This window comes from Schistocerca gregaria, chromosome 7 (assembly GCF_023897955.1).
Source record: "Schistocerca gregaria isolate iqSchGreg1 chromosome 7, iqSchGreg1.2, whole genome shotgun sequence".
In the NCBI taxonomy this organism is placed as follows: Eukaryota; Metazoa; Arthropoda; class Insecta; order Orthoptera; family Acrididae; genus Schistocerca; species Schistocerca gregaria.
Genome location: NC_064926.1, coordinates 48450780 through 48477540, shown reverse-complemented (window position 1 = coordinate 48477540; position 26761 = coordinate 48450780). Strand labels below are relative to the sequence as shown.

Below are 26761 nucleotides of genomic sequence, written 5' to 3'. Positions count from 1 at the left end.
TACCAATTAGATCCGTTGGTGGTACCTGTATTTTAACTCCATCGCGAATAAATCGTTCTACCTCCAGGGCCTTGGGTCGGGCGAAGTCGGAACAAAAGTTGAAACGTAATGTCTTCTTCCGATACTTGTGCGCCATGGTGGTCTAGAAGGGAAAACGGCACTTACAGCGGCCGAAGTAAACACAAACACACCGCGCGCGCCTCGCCCGCAGCGCTCTGGCGCGTGACCGCCTCGCAGCACTGCCCATCTGAGCTACCGGAGCGGACCCCGGCATGGGAGGAGACTGACAATGGTTTTCAAATTCCCGTAATCATGATCACAGCTACGATTTGTTGCAGATTTCGTAGAAATAAATTTGTGAATTCTTTATGGAGGAATTTGTAGCGTATGTGACGCAGCATAGTGATTATGACATGGGAGTTTACAGTAATGGTATCCTTGCATAAAGCATTTTCGGTGCGCGGACATCATCCAACCGAAATTAAAACTTCAGCTTTCGAAGGCAATCACCAAATTCTTCGTCACGAGACGACTGTCTGCCAGGAGAAATGTCTACCTCTGTAATAGTGTCGTACAGCTTGTCTTTCATCAGTTGACGTCTCTTGGAATTTCATCTTCTAATGACGGAGTGATGACATCTGCAGGGCAGGATTTCATGCGAAATCGGTAAGAATTGTTTTATATTACGTATATATGGTATTAGACCAATATTCCAACTTCAGTGTCCAGTGAAAGATCTGAAAGTATCTGATATTACCTAGAATCTACTATGTGACACATACACGTTACGAAAATTAAGTTGATTGACTGTCCGAGCCGTAGCCGAGCACAGCAGTGAATGCAGCCGATGAACCAAGTATATAAACCTGGCATAATCAGCGACAGAAGAAGATATCTTATAGAAGGACGAAATATCTACTTTGACGATTGCAGATACCGTCCCAGGCTTTTGCTTATTGGGATTCTGTAATAAAATAAGCGGTAGAAACTCGGGGTTTCAGTCTCAGTGGTGCCTGGCTACGAGCACTTAATACAGAGCATCTTCAAAGAACTAAAATAAAAAAACTACAATTTCCCAAGTGACTAAGGGCTGCTGGAGTGCTCTTCTTCCGCCCAGAATCGCCGCTTGGTGGAGGGGGTGGGTAGTTACTGCCTCATGCCGATTTCTCAAACTTACGCATTCGAATCCCATGGCCTGAGATCTACGAGAATGACGGCCGAGTCGCGTGCGTCGCAGCACGTGACGTATCAGGTCTTACGAGTCGAGGGATCAGCCGTCTTCAGAGGGGAGCGAATAGCTGTTTCAGACGAGTTTAATGATTTTCAACTGCACGTTGAAATGCATACAAGATTTCAATAGCCAACAACAATTTTAGACCTTTAGTGGGCAGCTTTTCATTGGCATATTTATTGATTTCTCACGGGCCCTGCTCAGAGCTGAGCATTCGCGAAATATGGAGGACAATGCGCCTAGAGTGACTTCACTACCTCCTTACAGGCCCGTATTTGTCGGGGGCCATGCATGCCCTGAAGGTGACTTCATTCCACCAATAGACGCTAGAGTTCCGAGCTGGGTCACTCGACCAACGTCAAACGGCAGACACTCATCTCCTGACGAAGAAAACGGTTGTTACCTCAGAAAGCTCGATTTTTAACTGCAATTCGACGTGGTCCGAACACGGAAAGTTTTTATAGCACTACAGTGGTTAGTTTTCGAGGGTGGTATTCGGGAAGGAAACCTGCAACAAACCGTTTGTTTTGCAGACGGACAAGAATGTCGGACAGCTGTTCAGGTCAAAGTATTGCGTGTACCTATAGAGCACAGAGGGATAACTGGCCTCTGCTTGGAGGTGAAAAAATGTGTTACTTAAGTAATAAAAGGCGTTTGATTTTCCACGTAGGCACATTGTAGATTAGTGCTATTTTCCGAAGTATTGTAATAAGACGATACCGTACCTAAAGAGATACCTTCAAATTTCAACGCCAGACGCCAGACGGATTGCACTGAGCACAAAACGTTTCGCACCCACATTTATCTATAGATATGGTAACACGTGGAGCTCAGAGGGCGAAAAATCTTCTAATAATGAGTAATCGGACAATTCGTTCTTCAGATCCCTCAAGTCTCCCGTCGTCAGAAAAACTTTTGCGGAGATGGTTACTAGCATCCCCCAATTAAAGGATTTCGCCGTCCAAAACAGGCTTCCTCTGACATTGTCACATATTTTCATCTCATTGGAGCATAAGACGCGCTTAATTTTCTCCGGGTATGGTTTCCCCAGCTTAGAGGCATGCCGGAAAATAATGATCATAACCCTACAGATTGGTGAGACAGACTTCTTTTCAATGGTGCACGGTGATATGTTCGAACTTTCTTACATTGCTTTCTCGTTACTTACTTAACTGACGAAGCCATACCGTCATTGCGTCATCGACCTTTAGATCGAACAGCGGGGTTGAAAAACTATATCCCCGTCTTACACCCTTTTTTAATCCGGGCACTTCGTTCTTGGTCTCCACTCTTACAGTTCCGTCTTGGCTCTTCTACGTATTTTACATTATAAGTCTCTCCCTACAGCTTACCCCTATTTTTCTCAAAATCGTGCAGCATTTGGCACTGTCTGACGCTGTTTTCAATGAAAGTGTCTTGATTTTTCTTCAGTCTTGCTTCCGTTATCAACGACACCATCAGGACTGCCTCTCTGGTGCCTTTATCTTTCCTGAAGCCAAACTGATCGTCGCCTATCTCAACCCTAATTTTCTTTTCCATTCTTATGTGTATTGTTCTTGTCAGAAACCTGGATCCATGAGCTATAAAACTGATTGCGCGATAATTCTCGCACCTGTTAGTTCTTGCAGTCTTCGAAATTGTATAGGTGATATTTTTCTGAAAGTCAGAAGGTAGCCTATATCGACAGTCTCTCACAATCTACACTCCAACCTGAATAGTCGTTTTGTTGCCACTTCCTCCAACGATTTTAGGAATACTGATCGAATTATATCTTCTGCCTTACTTGATCTTAAGCTCTTTTTAGTTCTGATTCCAATACTGGACCCTCTGCCTATCTATATCAGTCCTGTTTCTTCTACTATCACGTCATCAGATAAGTCTTCTTCCTCATAGAAGCGTTCAGTGTACTCTTTCAACCTATTCGCTCTCTTCTCTGCATTCCTATTGGAATTTCTATTGCACTCGAGATGTGAGCACCATTGCTTTTCATTTCACCGGGGGTTGTTTTTGCTTTTCTGTACGCTGAGTCGGTCCTTCCGCCAATCATTTCTTTTTCGATTTCTTCACATCTTTCATGCTACCATTTCGCCTTAGGTTCCCTGCACTGTACATTTATTTCGCTCCTAAATGATTAGTATATCTGTATACCTGAATTTCCCTGAACTGTTTTTGCACTTTCTTATTTTATCGATCAATTAATGTATTTCAATTGTTAGCTGTGTTTTCTTCGCAGTTACATTGCTTGAACCTACTTTTTTCGTTCCATCTTATGTGACTGCCCTTTTTAGAGATGTACAGTCTTTCCTGCATAGCTGTTCTTATAGTAGTATCTACAGACCTAGTCAATTTCAAGCTTGTCTCTTCATTCATTACTACTTTCGTGTCCTAATTCTTTGTGCACTGATTCTTCCTCACTTCTCTCTTAAACTTCAGCCTACTCCTCACCATTGCTAAGTTTGAGTCTATATCTGCTCCTGAGTACGCCTTACAATCCAGTATCTCATTTCGAAATGTCTGCCTAATCATGATGTAATCTAACTGAAATCTTCCCGTATATCTTGGCCCTTCCCGAGGATACTTCTTCCTCTTGTGATTTTCGAACAGAAATTTATTGCTAAACTTAATAAAATAGCTGAGTGTAAAAACGCTAACATTCCATTGCCAAGTTTTGGGGGAAACAAGAAAAAAGGAGAAAACTCTTTGCTACCAAAACTACCGGTCGTACTGACAAATGCACCATTAAGCAATTGTAGCACTAGTAGCAAGTGGTTATGTGTCAAAATGTCATAACAGGAGTGTCATTATTTAATGATTAATTAATGATAACTTGCTGGAATATTATCTCTTTTCCACTCACTGTTTAAACAACTCGATAAAGTGTGATAAGAGATGCTTCTGGGACAGAAAACAACCCGAAACAATATACTAAAGAAAATAGCTGTTGTTTACAGCTTTTAATGAACAATTTATTTACTGAAAGAACAATAAGGAAACACATCAAAGTTTACAGAATCATTTCGAGGTACTTCACTCATCAATGTCACTGTTCTATGTGTTTAAAGTAGGCCCCTGAAGAATCTCATTATAAAATGACCTGTGTTTTTCAGGCACATAGTGTGTGACTGTGTAAATGTTCTGTAGCATCTTAGAATTGATACAGACGATTCGACCACACGCTTTGCCTTTCGGAAGCACAACATCCTCTTCCTTCTTCAGCTTGAATGTCCTCTCAAATAGGCCATCGATGAAGACAAAAGCCTTCGCATATCCTTTCAGTTTATTATTGTTCTCAAATATCTGTATGTACTAATGTTGAACGAACAACCACTCCTCCTAAGGTCCTTCGATGTCTTCTTGAAGTAGAGAGGCCACCAATCTTTGAAGTTCTGCACTTGGTTGTCTTGCAGGATCTTAAATACAAAAGCGAGCTTGAATTTCAATTTTTAATGCTTTTCTCTCATGCCAGTAGGCAACTGATTACTCTCCAAAAGCCCCTTTAAATATTAAAACCAGTATATTTGAGACAGCATGCAAACTAACATAGGCATTACGACAAACTTGTAGCCGACTGAGTCCTTTCACAGCAAAGTATCTGAAGGATGATGTGTTTTGTTAACAATTCCCTGTGATCGTTCGATGTCTAGCAATATCGTGTCTTTCTGGCAATACTAATAGATATGTGTGTATTTTATTTTTCCACTGCACAAACGATCACACTCCTTTTCTATGCACCACGGAAAACAGCCATGCATTTCTTATGACATCAACAGTCTGGACCAGTCCTTTTAGCCAGCAAACAACCCTTGTTTGTGACAAATTCTTCACTTCTTTGTCTAATTTCTCTATTTCCTTTGAATGCTCGTCTTCTTTCATTTTATTTCGCTTTCTTCCAGGATCTGTCACATTCTCATATGACTGAGACATTTTTCACAGAACGCAAAAGAATGCTTCGCTCACTAAGAAATATCTCCTACCTACTGAATATAAACACACATACGCAACAAACAGCTCCAGTTTGCATTGTTACAGAAGCTGTCAACAAATCTAGCCCTCATTGTCGATCCAATCTCCCGTCATTTCTGAACATCTAAGATAATTATGCACCTCTGTGTGGAAAAAGAATAACGTTCCTGGGATATTATCTCTCTTCCACTCAAACATACTTTCAATCTCAGTTATATCAATGAAGTTCGATTGGAATATTCCTAATTCTTCATCCACTGGATAGCACATACAGCTGGCTACAAAATGATTATCTCAGTATAATTTCCTTTTCTTGGAGTATTATCCTTTTTCCATCCAATCGTGCATTTAGTCTTTCTCCTCTCTCATTTCTAGTACCAAATCCATATTGTAAACCGTTCCTCTACTGCTTCCTCTACAAGCTCTTGCCAGTCCCACATAACTTTAAGATTTACTCCTCCCTTTGCGTACTGAATAACCCGTTCAGTATCCTCATATACTTTCTTCACCTCTTCATCTTCAGCTTGTGACGTCGGCGTCTATAATTGATCCATCTTTGTCGGTGTTGTTTTCTGTCCATTCTAATCAGAGCAACCCTACCATCGAACTGTGACTTAGTAACTAACTCTCTGCCGTAGCATCCTATTCATAACGAATCCCACTTTTGTATATCATTTTCTCTGCTGTTGATATTACCCTATACTGAAATGGCTCTGAGCACTATGGGACTTTACTTCTGAGGTCATCAGTCCCCTAGAACTTAGAACTACTCTAACCTAGCTAACCTAAGGACATCACACACTTCCATGCCCGAGGCAGGATTCGAACCTGCGACCGCAGCGGTCGTGCGGTTCTAGACTACCCTATACTAGTCAGACCAGAAATCTTCATGTTCTTTGCATTTCACTTCGCTGACCTCCACTGCATCTAGAGTGAGGCTTCGCATTTCCCTTTTCAGATTTTCTTGCTTTCTACTATGCTCAAACTTCCGACATTCCATGCTACGACTCGCAGACTGCTGTCAAATCGTTGGTTATTCCATCGTTTTCTCACGGTTACCTGCCCCTCGGTGGTCCTCTCCCGGAGATCCTAATGGGGAAGTGTTCCGGAATCTTTTGCGAATGGAGAGATCATCATGACACTTTTTCAGTTACTGGCCACATGTCCTGTGGATACACATTATATGTCTTTAATGCAGTGGTTTCCATTGCCTTTAGCATTCTCATACCGTTGATCATTGCTGATTTTTGCACGTTTCTGGGCAGTGTCCCATCCCATGGGCAAGAGATCCCGGAACCTCTGTTCGCTCCTCTGCACTCTTTGACAAGGCTGTCAGCAAAGTGAGGGTGACTTTTCATGCCGGAAGTCTTCGGCCGCCATTGCTGATAATTTTTGTTCAAATGTTAAGTGTGGGCGTGGTTCGAACACGGGACCGAGGAAATTTTCATTATTAACCAAAGATGCTACACCTAGACCATGGGTACATATCTTGCTTCAGGAATGCAGTATTTTCAGAACTATCCTTTCACTCTGTAGCAGACTGTGGGCTGTTCTCTGAAAACCTGTGAGAGGCTAAACCTGTGTGTGAGACTGAATCTCAGACACTGAACCGTGCCATCCGTCGGCCCGGCTCTTGCATGCTGAGGTATCCAGACACAGAACATCATCCGGCATAAGGTGGCAGAATAGCAGTCCTGAATGAAACAAAGTTTCTGAAGTAGAGGACACGCCTTTAACAAACTGCGACTCGCCTACATTCGTTATTAAGTTTCAGAATCTTGCACAAGTCACAGTCTGCGATGCCTGCCCCTCTGCAAGCCTGGTATCGGCCAGAACATAGCGTCGAAATGCTTTTTAGATGGAGCGGATTTCTCCACAGTTGAAGAAAAACAGCATTATCACTTTACGTAACGGGTAAAGTGAAAAGTCATTCTTATGTGCTGAGAAAACTTGGAACAGACATTTTGCCGCCAAAACTCGTGCAGCGGACAGCTTCGAGAATCAGGCCAGATGTCCTCCCTCGGCGCATGCCAGCCAGCAGTCTGTGCACCACCAAGTGGATTTCATACGGCTCTGAGCACTATGGGACTTAACATCTGTGGTCATCAGTCCCCTAGAACTTAGAACTACTTAAACCGAACTAACCTAAGGACATCACACACATCCATGCCCGAGGCAGGATTCGAACCTGCGACCGTAGTAGTCCCGCGGTTCCGGACTGAGCGCCTGAACCGCTAGACCACCGCGGCCGGCATGGGGATTTCACCCACATGTCCACTAGAAGGTAAACGTCTGCAGGTTGCTTGCAGAAGCCAATTCTGCAAGTTCTTTGACTCGGGAATGCCCTCGGGATGTCGACATCCGAGATTTTCGTCATGTTCCAGGACTAGTTTCCGTTATTTAGTGGAAACACTTTCTCGCAACGAGTACAAGCAGGCATTGTCACTTTTACTCGAACTTGCAGAAATTTTCCGTCTTCAATATCGGCACGAATATGTCAGTACTGAAAATAAGAATGGGAACCCCTAAACGTACACACACGGAAGAGCCAAAGAAATTGGTATAGGTATGCGTATTCATATAAAGCAACATGTAAACAGACAGAATACGGCGCTGCGGTCGGAAATGCCAATATAAGACAAAAAGTGTCTGGCGCAGTTGTTAGATCGGTTACGGCTGCTATAGTAGCAGGTTATCAAGATTGGAGGGAGTTTGAACGTGGTGTTATAGTCGGTGCATGAGCGATGGGACACAACATCTCCGAGGCAGCGATGAAGTGGGACATTTCCCGTACGACCATTTCACGAGTCTAACATGAATGTCAGGAATCGGGTGAAACATCAAATCTATGACATCGCTGCAGTCGGGAAAAAATCCTGCAAGAACGGGATCAACGACAACTGAAGAGAATCGTTCAACGTGACACAAGTGCAATCCCTCCACAAAAAGCTGGATATTTCAATGCTGGGCCATCAATAGGTGTCAGTGTGCGAATCATTCAAGAAAACAAAGCTTATGGAGCCGAAGTCCGACTCGTGCACCCTTGATGACTGCGCAACACATAGCTTTACGCCTCGCCTGAGCTCGTCAACACCGACATTGGACTGTTGATGACTGGAAACATGTCGCCTGGTCGCACGAGTCTCGTTTCAGATTGTATTGAACGGATGGACGTGTACGGGTATGGACACAACCTCATGAATCCACGGACCCTGCACGCCAGCTGGGGACTGTTCAAGCTGTTAGAGACTCTGTAATGGTGTGGGTTGCTGTGCAGTCGGACTGATATAGGGCCACTGATACGTCCAGATACGACTCTCAAGGGTGACACGTACTGTCTGACCTGTCCTGTCTGACCATCAGCATATAATCATGTCCGCTGTGCATTCCGACAGACCTGGCCAATTCCAACAGGACAATGCGACACCTACACACCCAGAATTGCTACAGAGTGTCTCCAGGAACATTCTTCTGAGTTTAAACACTTCCGCTGGCCACCAAACTCCCCAAACATGAGTAATATTCAGCATATTTGGTATGCCTTGCAACGTGCTGTTCAGAAGAGGTCTCCACCCTCTCGTACTCTTGCGTATTTATAGACAGCTCTGCAGGATTCATGGTGTCAATTTCCTCCAGCGCTACTTCACACATTAGTGGCACTTCTGTCTGCTTCCGGGGGTCCTGCGTGATATTAGGCAGGTGTACCCGCTTCTTTGGCTCTTCAGTGTAACTTGTCATCACCAGCCAAGGAATTGCGAAATGAACTTACCGGCTATTTTGCTTCACAAGAAGGGGAAGTAGAGTGGCGGCACAGACGTCGTCGATTTTGTAATGATGGTGAAAATACAAACGCCTAACATTTGTAATAAAAGCAACAAAAACTGTTCGTGAAAACCGAAGAACAGTTAAAAGGTGATCTCTTCGTGATGTATCTTGTCGTATTTTCGTATCCTGCTTTCGAATATTTGAATGCACAACAGGTAAGAGATGTTCGATATTTGCGTACGACATTCTCAGAAAGATTTTAATCTGGCCGAAGTCCTCTGATTTTATCTCTTTCAGTAACATTTCTTGATAGCTTAAATGTGTACGTCTATCTATTCTTTTGTTCACTAGAAGACTTGCTTTTTCTCAACTTTACTTTTTCGTTACGATTTTTCTCAAATAACAACAATGCGGCAGCGGTGGCGGGTACTCTGGTTTCTAAGCACGACACTGTAAACTTTTGTGTCTCACGACGGAACTCCAGTCGAGAAACTTGCACTAAAAACCTGAGATTAACTTTCCCAGTCGACTTGCAGAAATAAAATGGTGTACGTATTGTTCCTTTGTAAGCACCTCGGGAAATGCTCACGAAAGCTACTTACAGAAGTTACTTGACATTCGACATGCGCCTTTACGGCCGAACTTTCCACGAACTATTCAGCAACACTCAAGGACGGTGACACTAACAGCAGCAGAATTTCGCCACTGAAGTATCGTCCTTTTCTTGTGGCAGCTGCTAATTCGATTAAGCTGACTGTGGAAAAACTGAATACGGGCTAAATACATGTTGTGTCCTGTGCAGATACCAAGTGCTTTAAGCTCACTGATGGAGAACAAAGACAAAATTCGTTAAACAGTCTAGTTAACGGGCTGCATTCTTAACAGTACGCAGATTAATGTGACTAAAGACAAAATGTCAGCTGTATACATATTGAAAACAGCGTTTTCAGTCTTCTTGTATTCTGTGTTCCCTACTGCATTTCCCTACACTTCATCCCGCTACCAAACCATCGAAAAAGTCCTTCAAACATGCGTTACTACATGGCGCAAAGTCTTTGTTGCAATCTGTGCTTCGTTCTAGAGCTTCAAAATTTAAAAGATACGAGAAGCCATTTTTGTTGACTACAGTTCTACTAGTTAAAGCCGTAATGCTGTATTTGTGCACTAGTATCGGCGCAAAATACACGGTCCAATCGCATTGACGTGACCACGGCCTATGTTCAACGGCAGCGTGCAGTAACCACTCAGAGACGGCAGGCGGCAACGCTAGCAGTGGAGGGCATACAGAGCGATTCGTATTGGGGAGTGGGAGGGCGTCTCTGAACACAGCCCGGTCGTTGTCGTAATGCAGAAACGAAGCGATTTATCTGGCGTCCAAAACTGCATGATCATTGCATGGCTCCGGAACGGCTGACTCAGTAAACTGTTTGCGTGCCACTGTCTTTAAAGTATACGATGCATGGCAAAATGGAAATATCCAAACCCGGCACCGTGGCATCTGTGGTGCGCCATGAGCCGCAGATGACAGAGGTGAACGACGCCTGCGAAGATGTGTACGAACGACTAGACTTGCATTTCTTGAACTGCTGGCCGCCGAGGTCAACCAAAGAGTTAAGAACAGTATCTCCTCAATTCCGTTCAGCGAAGGGTGCTGCGTATGGACCTTTGCAGCAGGCGCCTGGTAAATGCACTCATACTGACTGCTGTTCATCGGCGAAGAAGGCTGAACTTCGCAAGGCGGTACCATAACTGGATGCGACATGTGGTCTTTCCAGATGACTCACATTTATACTCCATCGGACAGATGGCTGTCAGCGTGTACGGCGTGAAACATCTGAATGCAAGGGGCTCAGGCCGGAGGAAGGAGTATTATGGTCTGTGGAAGGTATTCGTGGCATTACGTAGTGATCTGGTCATTCTGGAAGGCATAATGGATCAACACAAGTATGCATATATCCTTGGGATGTGCGCAGTTCGTTTTATCTCAGCACGATGGCATCTACCAGCAGGACAAATTGTCACACAGCTGTATGTGCGTGTTTTGAACAGCAGCAGAAAAAAGTTGTCTTATTAACGTTTGGTTTAGACCTCCTATTGCTCCAATAACACACACATCAACAGTTTTACATCACCCCACTTCCCAGAATTACTGAAGAGAGACGTTGACTGTGCATACTGTATCACAGACACAGTTCCTTTGACTGTTCAGAGATGTAATTAAGCCCGCCCAATGGTCTAGCGGTTCTAGGCGCTCAGTCCGGAACCGCGTGACTGCTACAGTCGCAGGTTCGAATCCTGCCTCGGACATGGATGTGTGTGATGTCCTTAGATTAGTTAGGTTTAAGTAGTTCTAAGGAACTGATGACCACACATGTTAAGTCCCATAGTGCTCAGAGCCATTTGAACCATTTGAACCAAACCCGCCCAAAGAAGTAAACAACCATGCATGAGCAGCGTCTATTAGATGGAGGGAGTCCGACAGCCCATCAGTTCGAGCCTTTCCACCAAGAAGGAGGCACACAGCTCGTGTTGTCTGTAGTTGAACCACGCCTAGACGGTCAATACCGCGGTTCGATCGCGTCCGCATTGTTACTTTGTGCCAGGATGGGCTCTCAACAAGGGAAGTGTCCAGGCGTCTCGGAGTGAACCAAAGTGATGTTGCTCGGACATGTAGGAGATGCAGAGAGACAGGAACTGTCGCTGACATGTCTCGCTCAGCCTGACCAAGGGCTACTACTGCACTGGATGACCGCTCCCTACGGATTATGGCTCGGAGGAACCCTGACAGCAACGCCACCATGTTGAGTAATGCTTTTCGTGCAGCCGCAGGACGTCGTGTTACGGCTGACACTGTGCGCACGAGACTGTATGATGTGCAACTTCAGCCCCGACGTCCATGGCGAGCTCCATCCTTGCAACCACGACACCATGCAGCGCGGTGCAGATGGGCCCAACAACATGATGAAAGGACCGCTCAGGATTGGAATCAAGTTCTCTTCGCCGATAAGTGTCGCATACGCCTTCAATCACATAATCGTCGGAGACGTCTTTGGAGGCAACCGAGTCAGTTGATAGAGCACTTGCTCGCGTAAGGCAAAAGTCTCGAATTGGAGTCTGGGTCCAGCGAGTGCAGCAAGATGGAGGTTCCCTGCTGTTTTGGGGTGGCCTAATATGGGACCGACGTAAACCGCTGGTGGTCATGGAAGGCACCGTAACGGCTGTACGATACGTGAATGCCATCCTCCGACCCATAGTGCAATCATAACTGCAGCATATTTGGGAGACATTCTTCATGGACGACAGTTCGCGCCCCCATCTTGCACATCTTATGAATGACTTCCTTCAGGATAACGACATCGCTCCACTAGAGTGACCTGCACGTTCTCCAGACACGAACCCTATCGAACATGCCTGGGATAGATTGAAAATGGCTGTTTATGGACGACGTGACCCACCAACCACTCTGAGGAATTAAAGCCGAATCGCCCTTGAGGAGTCGGACAATCTGCACCAACAGTGCCTTGATGAACTTTTGGATAGTATGCCACGACGAATACAGGCATGCACCAATGCAAGAGGACCTGCTTTTGGGTATTAGAGAGACCAGTGTGTACAGCAATCTGGACCACCATCACTGTTTCGCTGTATGGTTGTACAACATGCAATGTTTGGTTTTCATGAACAATAAAAAGGGCGGAAATGATGTTTGTGTTTACCTGTGTTCCGATTTTCTATACATGGTGCGGAACTCTCGGAACTGAGCTGATGCCAAACCTTCTTTGGTGTGTGTAACTAATAATAATAATTCAGATAATTGTTCTTAATTGAATACCGTTCTGGTCTGGCCACCAGACTCTCAGGAACAAAATCCAGTCGAGAATCTGTGCGCCCATCTCGATCGGGCTGCTCGCCCTTTGGATCCTCAACCGAAAAAACTGGCCCAGCTGGACACTGCACTGGAGTCAGGTAACTCCACGTCCCTGTAGGCACCTTTCATAACTGGCAGGTTTCGCGGCGAAGTAGGTGGTTATTGAGGCTTTTGGCACGTGCTCGGTGTAAGCCGTAGCGCCTCAGTATCAGCAGCATTAGGAACAAAAATTTTATTCTTGCTATTTTATTGAAAATTGAAATTTTTGAGGTTGTGTGAGAAGAAGCGCGATTCCTGCAAAGGGGAAAACAGCAATTAGTCACTGTTAATAACGCTAATTACACTACAACACGAAAAAGATTATGCAGCCCGAAAGAATTATCCGACTGGAATGGATGTCGGCAGATGTGATGTACATTGAGGGTGTTTCCGTAGGAGGGTGCAAACATTTAATAGGACATAGAGGATGCTCCACTGAACAATTTGAGGTAGGGTACCTGGGGACGGGGAAGCCAGCTGAAGGACATAATAGGATACTAGGAATAAAATCACATTCCTGTGCACATTATTCACATTAGTTAACTGCAAATATCATCACCGACATAATGAACGTACCATTTGTACTGTATGTAATAAAATGTGCTGAAACTGACAGCCACCACTCTCAAAGCAAGCATGACGGCGCGAACAAAATTCTGACGCACACTGACAGATATTCCTGGTATGTTTCGAATCACATCACAGGTAGCTACAGTTCCGGCAACTAATTCCATCTCCTTATCCAGTGGAGTCTCATACACTAGTGACTTTAGATATAATCATAGGAAATAATCAAGGGCATTCAGGTTAGGTGACCTTGCAGGCCATGGAATAGGATACTCCCTTTCCAATTCAGCGACCAGGGAATACTGTACGGTAGTGCTCCATCGTATTGTAATGTACGTCGCTAAATAACACTGGGTAGTGAATGAATGGGTCTGTCGTTGAGGGATAGCACGTTCTGTCATGGGACATTGTAAATACGGTACAGTAGAGCCATAATGTGGACAAGTAAAGTAAACAAAACCTGCATCATGACTCCCTGGTAATCAGGCTCGTCTTCCTTGCTTCCATGCAAGAAATAAGAATGTACTGGCGGAAGTAAACCTGTGAAGACGGGTCGTGGGTCGTGCTTGGGTAGCTTAGTTGATAGGGCACCCATCCGAGAAAGGCAAAGGTCTCGAGTTCGAGTCTTGGTCCGACACAGCTTTGATCTGCCAGGAAGTTTCATATGAGCGCACATTCCGCTACAGAGTGAAAACTTCATTCTGGAAATATAAATGTAAATAATCACTACTGTACGGGTAAGCTTGTACGCCTATCAGATGTAAACAAGCTGGAAAACGGTAATGCTAGACAAAGCGGCAGACAATTTTGCTTCCAAATCTCCTTAAGCTGACTTCTCCGACCACAGGTTCCCTACTCAAATTTTTCAGTGGAGCCCACTGTCTCCTGCTACATTCTCGCACGCTCTTTCGGAATCACCAGTCTAACTGTCGCTTACCATAAGTCCCGACAGCGATGGACTCTGGTGGCACTTCATTTCACAGCGCGGCCTCTGTGTTTGTCACGGCCGGCACGCTCACAGGACAGTGATACGTAGAAGATATTCCGCGACCTACTATGTTGCGCTTCATGGCAATCTATCGTGAACTTAAATTTCAGCAAGATAGTGAACGTCCGCAAACGGCAGCTGTACAACATGTACTGCCTGTCCTCGTGCTCGCCGGACCTCACCTTGGCCATCACGTTTACCGAATCGTTCCCCAATTCAGAAGCTTTGGGGCATTATGGGAAGGGATGTCTCATCCTCTCGGGTTGGCGCGATATCATCCAACAACTCTCTCAATCAACGCGAAGCCAAATAACTGCTTACATAAGGACAGGTGTGGACCAAAGCGTTATTGACCTGCTCAATTTGTGAAGCTTTTTCGCTTCAACAAATCATTCAATTTTCCTGAAACTGTAATCATTTGTTTGCCTGTACATATACACCACACAGCATCTTTCTTTCTTTTGTCTTTTTTTGTCTTCGAGTGTTTTTACACAAAAAGAGCAGCCCCGGTTTCGAAGCGACGGGTTCATCTTTAGACTTTAACAAAGAATAACACACATATCGTACCCAAGAATTCATGTGATATCCAAGTATTGAACCAATCTTGTTGCCGATCACAGGTCATCTCTCACGTCTGACTCACCAGAAGATATCTTTCTGGGGCTGTCTACAGTTTCTTATCATCAGGTTATGAGAGTTACAATGATACAGCGCAGCTGATATACTCTTCATATTTTGTACAGGGAGAAAGAGGAACGAGGGCTAAACCCTAACGGAACCCTTGGAGGACATTTTTTCATGATGACGTTTCCAACCCTCAAACAACTATTTGATACTTATTCCACACCTGCCTATTGCTCCCCATGACCGTACTGTCTGAGAACCGCAACTGGTTAATTTTCAGAACTAACGTAACGAAGTAAACGGTATCAAATATTTAATTAATACTAAGCAAAGTTCCGTCAGTCTATTAGATGTTTGAAATAGTCAGTCACTTTAATTCATGTTCTTGCCGTCGTAAAACGCTTTTGGAAACCTGATTGGCATGTATCACGTCTATAACAATTAAGATAATCCAGCAGCTTTTCATAAGCATAATATAAATCATTTGATAATGTTGACAATATGCCAATCAGCCAGTAAGAACACCTTAATTTTCGGTTGTTATTACTCAGTAGAGATCGCATTTAGCTTAGTTTCCACTCAGAAGAATATGTGCACCTAACAAAAATGAAATATAAGATCTGTGTAAGAACCGGAATAATAATTTCGGGAATGATTTTAATCACGCCAATTTTCACTTCCTCATTTCCTATCGAGATTATCATGATGGAAAAATCGCTTCGGTTTTTCTCAGTTTCAGCCGGAGTAAACAAAAGGAGCATCATAATACACAAGGACTCACGTGAAACCACTGTTCCATTCCAAGTTGTCCATGAGACTCCAGGCAGTGTAGCCGATTAGTGGAACGCCATCAGTGTTGACAGCTTGTAGAAGCGCCGTCAAGTAAGCCTGTAACCAACATTCAACAGGTGTAAAGAGCTGATTTTGTGTATTTAAGATTGTAATGTTTTTTGAGTTAATGATCAGAACTCACCCTGTAATAAATGATTCTATAGGTGTCATTCAGACCACCATAACCAAGTGCTGCAAAGCCGTTTTCGGTGACAATGATTGGATAACCCGGGTATTCATTAGCAATCCAGTTCAGTATGTTGCGGAACGCCCACGGGTATGGCTGGATCAGGAAACAATGAATGTAGCTTGATGTAAGACCACATAAACAAAAGCTACCTTAAAAACAATAATAAATGCACATAACAAAAACGATCATTGCTACAAACTATTTGTACTATAGACTTTTTCACATTTCTGCTGATGATAAATTCAAAGAAAGGAAAAACTATTGTGGATTACGAAGCTTATAAACTTATGTGTCCCCAAGGGTACAATGTTAGGCCAAATTTTGTTCCGAATATGTCATCAGTGTCTTGCCATAGAGTATAAGACACGGAGAACAAATTATTTTTGTTGATGGTACTTACATGTGACTGCTAAAACGCCAGAACTCCTATTACAGAAAGCAGTTGAAACCTTGAGCGATATTTTCATTGGACAGTAGATAAAAAATTATCAATGAACATAAAGAAAACAAACAGTGTGCACTTCAGCTTAACTCTGTACATTACACAGAGATGATAAAGCAACAGATACTGTAACACGCGTAAACCTCTTAGGGATGAATATTCATTGTCATTTAACATGGAATGAACACACAAAGATACTGGCAAAAGGAACGTCAGTATGTTATGCTCTCAGTGTTCTGTCATTTTGTAACAGCCATTGTCTTCTACTGACATCGTATTTTTATGTACACTCAGTTCTTAATTATGGGTTTGTTTTCTGGGGATCAAAGGGATAAAGCATGAATATAGTTTTTAAATTGCAGGAAAGTGCCGCAATAGCAATAACTAGAAGTAGTAATCGGGCTCATTATAAATAACTGTTTCAGATACTGCGCACCTATTCTGTATCAACTGAGTGCATCTACTAATATGTTGCGCATATCAGAGAAATCATTACCACGTATTTCACTAATAGTTTTATACATAATAATTCATCAATAACCAGTCTGGACTTACATTTACCGAATGCAAGCAAACAAAACATTCAAGTCATCATTTTCTCTTAGGGAATAAAATAGTATAATAAATTTCCCAAGGAGAGGAAAAGTATCACTAAAATACATCTGTTTAAAAATACAGCTAAAACATTCTTCTTAACTAGTGCAGTTCTTTGAAGGCTCAAAATAGTGGTCAATAACCACATTACGAAAGGTGCTCAAATGCAATGCTTTTACAAGAAAATAATGTGCCGATGTCCACAGTGCGTGATAGTAATGCCCTGTTATTTTCCTGAGGGCGACATCCCAGTTATCATGTGAGAATGCTGGCTCAGTGGGCCGATGGGCGGACATGAAGAACTGCGTGTGACAAATAGAGTTGCATGTTTACTGGAGTGGAGTCAGTTTCCTGAATAAAATACGGGGAATTCAAGGGAAATAGCTTCATGTTAATGGTTCTGTAGTTACCATCTTGAGTGCCTTGTGTTTGCAGTGCTGAAGTGTAAAATTATAAGATATATGGAACAAATTATGTGTAAACAAGACATTGCACCTTAACGACCAACCGAATGAGACATTGCGGTTGGTAAGACGCTGACCTAAAATTCGGGAGGATGGAGTTTTCACTCTCTAGCCATCTTGATTAACGTTTTTCATGGTTTTCCTAAATTAATTTTTGGCAAATGCCAGGATGTTTGTAGCATCAAGGCCACAGCCAGTGACCTGTGCTATCCTCATAAAGATATACTTCTATATTCTGTGTGTATGTGTATCATTGTGAGATGATCTCTGGATGAATTGAAGAGGAGTATGAGAATTATTTTTTTCCTACAAACTTGTTCTTTGTTTTTGTACTGTACTACAGAAGCAGCGCACTCCCACTACGTCGGCAGGTCAGTGACCACGGCGGGTGGAGACAGTTGCGTATGTCCGAGATCATTGGCCATTAGAGAAAAATGGCGTTATAAATTGGAAATTTTTCAGCCGTGACCTTAACCGATTCTGTGTGTTGATGTGTGGAATACAACAAAAATTACACATGACCTGCTGAATGAAATGAACAACGAGTTAGGATAAAATATTGATTGACAGTGCATCAAAGGAAAAAGAAAATGTTGAGGAGTAACAGATATGAAATTAGTGACAAAAGTAACATCAATAGTCTGGACTGGGAATAGCTTATGATGGAACCTGGATATGGGAAATCGATTAGCACATGTAAAGAAAGCTGTCCTCGCCAATTGAAGTGTGCTAGTTCCAAAAACTGACCTCAATTTGAGAAAGAAATTCATGTGGATTTATATTTGAACACTGCGTTATATGCGTCAGTGAATCAATGACAGTGAGAAAACTGGCAAAGATGTAAGTCCAAGCGTTTGAGATATGTTGCTACGAAAGAATGCTGAAAATTAAAGGATATGGTAATATAAGAAATATGGAGGCTCTCCACAAAAGCAGCAATAAAAGAACTTAGCATAAACAATTAACTAGAAGAAAAGTCATGGTGATAGGGTAGTTGGTGGAACATCATCAAGTAACCATAGTATCAGAAGAGATGTTGTTGTTGTGGTCTTCAGTCCTGAGACTAGTTTGATGCAGCTCTCCGTGCTACTCTACCCTGTGCAAGCTTCTTCATCTCCCAGTATCTACTGCAACCTATATCCTTCTGAATCTGCTTAGTGTATTCATCTCTTGGCCTCCCTCTACGATTTTTACCCTCCACGCTGCCCTCCAATGCTAAATTGGTGATCCCTTGATGCCTCAGAACATGTGCTACCAATCGATCCCTTCTTCTAGTCAAGTTGTGCCACAAACTCCTCTCCTCCCCAATCCTATTCAATACTCCTCATTAGTTATGTGATCTACCCATCTAATCTTCAGCATTCTTCTGTAGCACCACATTTCGAAAGCTTCTATTCTCTTCTTGTCCAAACTATTTATCGTCCATGTTTCACTTCCATACATGGCTACATTGCATACAAATACTTCCAGAAATGACTTCCTGACACTTAAATCTTTCCTCGATGTTAACAAACTTCTCTTCTTCAGAAATGCTTTCCTTGCCATTGCCAGTCTACATTTTATATCCTCTCTACTTCGACCATTATCAGTTATTTTGCTCCCCAAATAGCAAAACTCCTTCACTACTTTAAGTGTCGTGTCTATCTCGAATCCCGAGGAGAGCGCAGGGGTTTACCCTGGCGTGCATGTTAACGGCGAGCTCGTGGACTAACTTTAAATGGTGAGCCATTTTGTGACGGAATTTTTGGATGTCACTGCTCCGTGTAGCCACATTGATGTTCGCTAGTCATTTCGTAAACCACATAGACGTCGGCCGGGGACTCTTGGCATTGCAAGTCCATGGAACTGAGCTGTGCCCCGCTTACGTTGAATTACAAGTGTGGACGATATTCGGCGATTCCTTTTCTTATATGTTAATATATTAGGTGGTCAATTTTATGAATCAAAGTTTATTCTCTGTTTAAAACGTCAGCCACCAATTTAAATTGGAATTGCCATCTTCTTTCTTTTTGGCAACTTTAACAGTAACAATTTTGCGCCGGGAAACGTTGCTTTGGTACTCAAGGTTGTGCGCTGACTGTCTGGTCATTATCACCTTGAGATAGTCGTGGTTCATAAATTTATCAAGTCTAATTTGACGTCATTGGAGACTTTTTAATGAACTTTTGCTTTAATAGTGGCTGCGGTTGTCACACTTTAACGTTCAATATCTCTTCCTGCATTTGGCGCTACCCAGTGCTTGGCTGTTGGTTTTAGTATTTTAGTGAACTGTGTATTAATACTCGGTTTGGGCGATGTACAAGCCGTTATCACTGTTCGCAATCCCTCCTGCCAGTTGTTGACACTCGAGCTCTCGAACATGGAATTCAGACGTGCGGCCGATGTGAACGCCAAACGTCGCGGATGTGCTGGTTTGCTGTGTACATCTTTCAGGCTATCATAACATCCTATTGCCGAATGTTTTCCATAATAGTTAATTCACGTATTTATGAGATCTTACTATTTGAGTATATACACTCCTGGAAATGGAAAAAAGAACACATTGACACCGGTGTGTCAGACCCACCATACTTGCTCCGGACACTGCGAGAGGGCTGTACAAGCAATGATCACACGCACGGCATAGCGGACACACCAGGAACCGCGGTGTTGGCCGTCGAATGGCGCTAGCTGCGCAGCATTTGTGCACCGCCGCCGTCAGTGTCAGCCAGTTTGCCGTGGCATACGGAGCTCCATCGCAGTCTTTAACACTGGTAGCATGCCGCGACAGCGTGGACGTGAACCGTATGTGCAGTTGACGGACTTTGAGCCAGGGCGTATAGTGGGCATGCGGGAGGCCGGGTGGACGTACCGCCGAATTGCTCAACACGTTGGGCGTGAGGTCTCCACAGTACATCGATGTTGTCGCCAGTGGTCGGCGAAAGGTGCACGTGCCCGTCGACCTGGGACCGGACCGCAGCGACGCACGGATGCACGCCAAGACCGTAGGATCCTACGCAGTGCCGTAGGGGACCGCACCGCCACTTCCCACAAATTAGGGACACTGTTGCTCCTGGGGTATCGGCGAGGACCATTCGCAACCATCTCCACGAAGCTGGGCTACGGTCCCGCACACCGTTAGGCCGTCATCCGCTCACGCCCCAACATCGTGCAGCCCGCCTCCAGTGGTGTCGCCACAGGCGTGAATAGAGGGACGAATGGAGACGTGTCGTCTTCAGCGATGAGAGTCGCTTCTGCCTTGGTGACAATGATGGTCGTATGCGTGTTTGGCGCCGTGCAGGTGAGCGCCACAATCAGGACTGCATACGACCAGGGCATACAGGGCCAACACCCGGCATCATGGTGTGGGGAGCGATCTCCTACACTGGCCGTACACCTCTGGTGATCGTCGAGGGGACACTGAATAGTGCACGGTACATCCAAACCGTCATCGAACCCATCGTTCTACCATTCCTAGACCGGCAAGGGAACTTGCTGTTCCAACAGGACAATGCACTTCCGCATGTATCCCGTGCCACCCAACGTGCTCTAGAAGGTGTAAGTCAACTACCTTGGCCAGCAAGATCTCCGGATCTGTCCCCCATTGAGCATGTTTGGGACTGGATGAAGCGTCGTCTCACGCGGTCTGCACGTCCAGCACGAACGCTGGTCCAACTGAGGCGCCAGGTGGAAATGGCATGGCAAGCCGTTCCACAGGACTACATCCAGCATCTCTACGATCGTCTCCATGGGAGAATAGCAGCCTGCATTGCTGAGAAAGTGGGATATACACTGTACTAGTGCCGACATTGTGCATGCTCTGTTGCCTGTGTCTATGTGCCTGTGGTTCTGTCGTGTGATCATGTGATGTATCTGACCCCAGGAATGTGTCAATAAAGTTTCCCCTTCCTGGAACAATGAATTCACGGTGTTCTTATTTCAATTTCCAGGAGTGTATTTTTTGAAACCTAATAGCTGTTACAAATTGTTATTTTCGTATTCATAGGCCTGGTAATTGACTAGTGAGCTCAGATCTGTAGTTATGTTAAAGTTATATTTGTGCAAAGTAATTTTTTATTAAAATAGGGGCCGTGAGGTTGCTTTTCTTTTACAGTTGAATTACTCTCATTGCCTTTATGTTATTGAATACTCGGTGTAGATCACCGCAATTTGCAAATTCTAATTAATCATTGTGTTGTTAGCAGTGCTCTGTTTTAACTAAGGTGGTGAAAATAAAATTTTATATTCTAGAATGTGGTCAGAATCTCACTCCAGCAGCCCTTGTGCCCTGCTTACCAATCCTAGACCTTACCATATGCGTTTTGACAGAGTGCCACCACCAGTATACGCTTTTAGTCAGTACAATTACGAACTGTTTGTCGATACATGTTGCACTGATTCTTTAATTTGCTGACCTGATAGTGGCAGCCTCCCGAAACGCTTAAATGAAATGCAATCTGGACATAAATTTTTTATGAATGAGTCTTTCGGAAGTTATCACCCATCTTCAGGCGCCGGCCTATGGTATTTACGTGCCGCTATCCAACGTGTCAAATTAACCTGTGACCATTCGAGCTTCCTATCCTCATATACGTTCAATGTCTGCTGATAGTCCTATTTGGTATGGATCCCACATACCGGACTCGTAGAACTGTTTTGTATGTAAAATCATATGACAATTGATTTCATTTTCAAAGTAGCTTACTAATGAATCTAGCAAATGCTAGATCATTTGAAGAGTGAGAAATAAGAATAAAGCTTTCGAACAGGCATTTTTTCAGGCATTTTTTAATGCGAAGCTGTCTGAGACGAGCAAATGCACCATGTTGAATAATATGAGATGTAATAATTTTTTGAATTCAATTCATCTGTTTCACATAATTTATCCCCATTTGGTAAATACCAAAAGGGAAAGTTACAGGTGAGAGAGATAGTTGAAGTAGATTATTAATGTTGCTGGCCAAATGTTCATATTTCAACTATTTGTCATTTAATAACATATACCATAAACTGGAAAAGTTGTCACAGCATTCGCAACAGTCTGTAAAAATTCACTGGATGATTATTGAGCTGTTTTTAGAGCGCTGTAATTTGGACTTTCTGTATTCAAATTTTTATGCATTTTCAGAAGAGGCAGGGAATAGCGTTTTCACTTCACGCTGGTGGAAGTAATCAAATACCGACATGAGAGGTAAACGCTCCCTGCGAGCGGTGAAGAAGCCAGCAGTGAAGCTGCAATACAGACCAACGCTAAGGCCCTCCTCTGCACACTGCACGCTGCAGAAGCGTGGCTTAGCACCAGAGCTTCTGCTGGCCTCAGCACAGCCACACAGATCTGAGCGATCGCGAAGCACTGGATGCCATGTTGCGTCCACTCTGATTCTGTCTATGCAGTTACATTTACATTTCGACTCTTATTCGGAACTCAGGAACTCTAGGGCCCTTTATGTTTCCGTGGGTGATGACACATTTCCGTATTTTAAAAAGCTTAATGCTACCCTACCGGAAGTGCAGAGGTACAGCTAATGACAAAAGTGAAGTTTCAGCTAAGACTTTCCCGTTGGCGTCAAACTGTAGAGTGTGCATTTCATACACAGCGTGTTTCAAAAAGGATATACATATTTCGAATTCGTATATTTATTAAACTTGAAGGCATACGACTATGAAACTTTACACACATATTTACGAAGCTCTCAAGTTGAGATTACAGATATTCAGTATGTACTCCATCAGCAACGCAAACAATATCTCATCGATACGCAAATTCCTCCCATATTCGGGCAAGCATGTCCTTCGTCACTGATGTTATGGCGGTACGGATCCGGTTCTTCAACTCTTCCAGGTGCTGTGGGAGTGGTGGTACGTAAAAATTTTCTTTAACGGAACCCCATAGGATGAAGGTCGTTGACCGTGGAGCCCAGCTGAGACATGCTAAGTCGCCAGCTCCTTGACGACCAATCCAGCGGTTCGGTAGAGTTTCATTCGGATATTCACGCACTTAGTGACTCCAGTGATGGGTGCCCCGTCTTGTTGGAAAATGAAGTTGTTTACGTGCAGCGTTGGAAACAACTACTTTTGTAACATAGCGAGACACGGATGATCTGGATATCGCACAGAACACATTGGGCGAATCTCGCACATGTTCAGTGGCTGCAAGCCCCAAATTCGAACATTGTGTTTGTTTACCTGACCACTAACATGGAGAGTCGCTTCATCACTGAACACGATGCGTTATCATTGTCAATAGCACCAAGAATCTCTTTACAAAATGTCAGACGTTTGCATTTGTCATCAGAAAGCCGAGCTTGTAACAGCTGCTACTTGTACCGTTTCTTTACCAACCGACGTCTCAAAACACGCCAAAATGTTGTTGTAGGTACTTGTAACTCCAGATTGGCACGAGTTGATTTTGAAATACTAAGCTGGAAAGCAGTTTGAATTCGTGCAACATTTTCTTCAGGAACAGGAGGGTGGCAAGGACTCTCCTTTAGATACACACTCTGTATCTAGAAACTGTCGATACCATCTGCGAATGTTCCACCCATTCGGAGGGTCAGTTTGGTATCTCAACCTAAAACGTCTTTGCACCGTAATCACGAAATTGCACTTTCCAAACTCGAGAACACAAAATGATTTATGTTGCGGAGTAGCCATTTTAAACATATCACTGTTACCAAGCAAAACAGGAGACAACTGACATCTAGAGGCTATTAATATAAACCAGACTATGTATTCGTTTTTCCAATAGCCGAGCCGAGGCGCAGCGATCGATAGTTTGGACAAGATAATACATTGTAATACGTATATTCTTTTTGAAACACCCTGTATTGGGCTCCAGATTTCGTGTGTTTAAACGACCTTCTGTCTGTAAACTACAGACTGTAGATAAAATTGTAATGGTAACATGCGTACTTCATAATTAGGCTACTTGAGAACTGAAAACATTACGAGGAGGAAGAGGAGGAAATGAGACCACTGATTACCAACTAGCTTCTGTCGCCTGTTCCAAGTGGATGAAGAAACAAGAGTGAAGCTATAATTCACCAGAATCAAGGGCAGTATGCAGGTATAAAAGAGGCCAATACTAAAGTGCAGAACATAGCGCTGTTAATATTAAAAGTTTACTGTGAATAGGCATATGAAATAAACAAATGAATAAATCAAATAATAAACAATACGTACAATTGCTGTAACGTGTCCCCCCCCCCCCCCCCCCCCCCTGGTAGCTGAGTGGTCAGCGTGACGGAATGCCCCGGCTGGGTCGGAAATTTTCTCCGCTCAGGGACTGAATGTTGTGTTGTCCTAATCATCATCATTTCACCCCCATCGACACGCAAGTCGCCGAAATGGCGTCTACTCAAAAGACTTGCACCAGGCGAACGGTCTACCCGACGGGAGGCCCTAGCCACACGGCATTCGCATTTTGTTGCTGTAACGTAATTCCTCTGCAACCTCCTTCCAATTTTATCCATTATTCCACTGAAAAACTCTATAGTTGCGTGAAGATCGCTATAGATACAGAAATTTCATGTATTGATTATATGGAAAAATACTACCCTCTTTGTGTGCTATCATTTGCCAAAATCTCGCTTCAGTATATGAAACCGTTAATGAAATACGAGGTATTTTGTCAATATTTGATTCTGGCTTTTTCGCTCGCGCACGCGATCGGGACGAAGCGTTTACATATAACAGTCTCGAGACTGGAGACAGACAGCGATATCCTCCCAAGTTTAAAAAATAATTCAACATCTGAGCGTCACTTCATACACAGCAACATATGACCTAACATGCACCAAATGGAAATTCATAGTGACCCCTAATTTCCAAAATGGCTCTGAGCACTATGGGACTCAACTGCTGTGGTCATTAGTCCCCTAGAACTTAGAACTACTTAAACCTAACTAACCTAAGGACATCACACACATCCATGCCCGAGGCAGGATTCGAACCTGCGATCGTAGCAGTCGCACGGTTCCGGACTGCGCGCCTAGAACCGCGAGACCACCGCGGCCGCCCCCCCTAATTTCCAATGGAAACTTTAAGAGTTGTTTTTTTTTTTTTTTGTAGTAGCTTACATAATCTCAGTGACTATAACAATTAACGAAATGCTAGGCAGTACGTCACGAAGCCAACAAAAGAGGCTATGAGATGTGCTAGAATCAATTTTGTTTATCGAATAGTTCCGTTACACACGACTGAGAAAGACTGCATACCGTTCGGCTTGGCTCACTTTTACCGTTCACTCAGTCACGCACGCCTGCTAATTACCGCGCCGAATCAACTGAAGCGGGAGCAGGTAAAGGAAACCTGTGCGGCTCGGACAGAGGGCTGGCCCAGTTAATGTCCTGCCCTGCGCCTGCACTGCGTGTAAAGCAAGGTGTTTCCTTGGCAAGCGTGCTTTAGAGAAGCCGCGCAGTCTCTACTCTATTTCTGCTGTGTGCGGCGGACCAAATGGTGACCCGGACATCAAACCCTCTACGCTGGGCCGCGTTTAACGGTCGGTAACTCCACTTTCCGGGCATAGCTGTAATCTATATTCTGACCAGATAGTCATCTACTTTTCGAACTATTTCAACAAGAAGTACAGGCGTCTAAAACTACTACCTTCTCCAATAATCCATTAGAGAAATTTGTTATGCATTTAGTGTTTTGTTGCTTTTGAACTTGCGCTCAGCACAAGATGTTCCTCGGCGATGATTAACCGCTTTCAGCGAAACACTTGTTACTTCACAGGTACACACTCTTTGAGGTGGGAACGGACTTGGGTCTACGGCAGAAGAAGAAAAGTGTGTGCCGTAGGTAACATGGTTGATATATACACTGGTGTCCAGAATAAAAGCAACAAACGGCTACTTCCCCGTCCTGTTTCACTAATTCACGATATAATCATATAGACTTTCAACCACACGTCCGTACGATAGTGTTCAGCACTGAAGGTGGCATTCCGGTCAACGATGATGTCAGGGCACCTATGAAACGAAGTAGTGTTTATCGGGTAGCCCCAAATCAACAACTGCTGTGTACAGTCACAGATGTACACAGTCACAGACGGTGCAGTATGACACAGAGGAGATGCCTACCAGACTCTCTGCAGTGGAGGGCCAGAGAAAGAAAGGAAGCAGATCAGTCGCAAACTGATGTGAACCGATGGCTTAGAGTGAATCGTTCTGTTGTTGTGGTGACAGAGACCAAAACTGTCTCCCGAAGATCAGG

At 43.9% G+C, this 26761-nt stretch overlaps 1 protein-coding gene across 1 annotated transcript in view; it reads right to left on the bottom strand.

Moving 5' to 3' along the window:
• Positions 1-26761, bottom strand: part of LOC126281892 (myrosinase 1-like) — a 105451-nt gene that overhangs the window by 5381 nt on the left and 73309 nt on the right. Inside the window, exons 9-10 of the mRNA XM_049981207.1 lie at positions 16019-16159; positions 15827-15933 (exon numbers count right to left, since the gene is read on the bottom strand). Of these exons, the coding sequence (XP_049837164.1) occupies positions 15827-15933; positions 16019-16159 (248 nt within the window). The remainder of the gene's footprint in view (positions 1-15826; positions 15934-16018; positions 16160-26761) is intronic.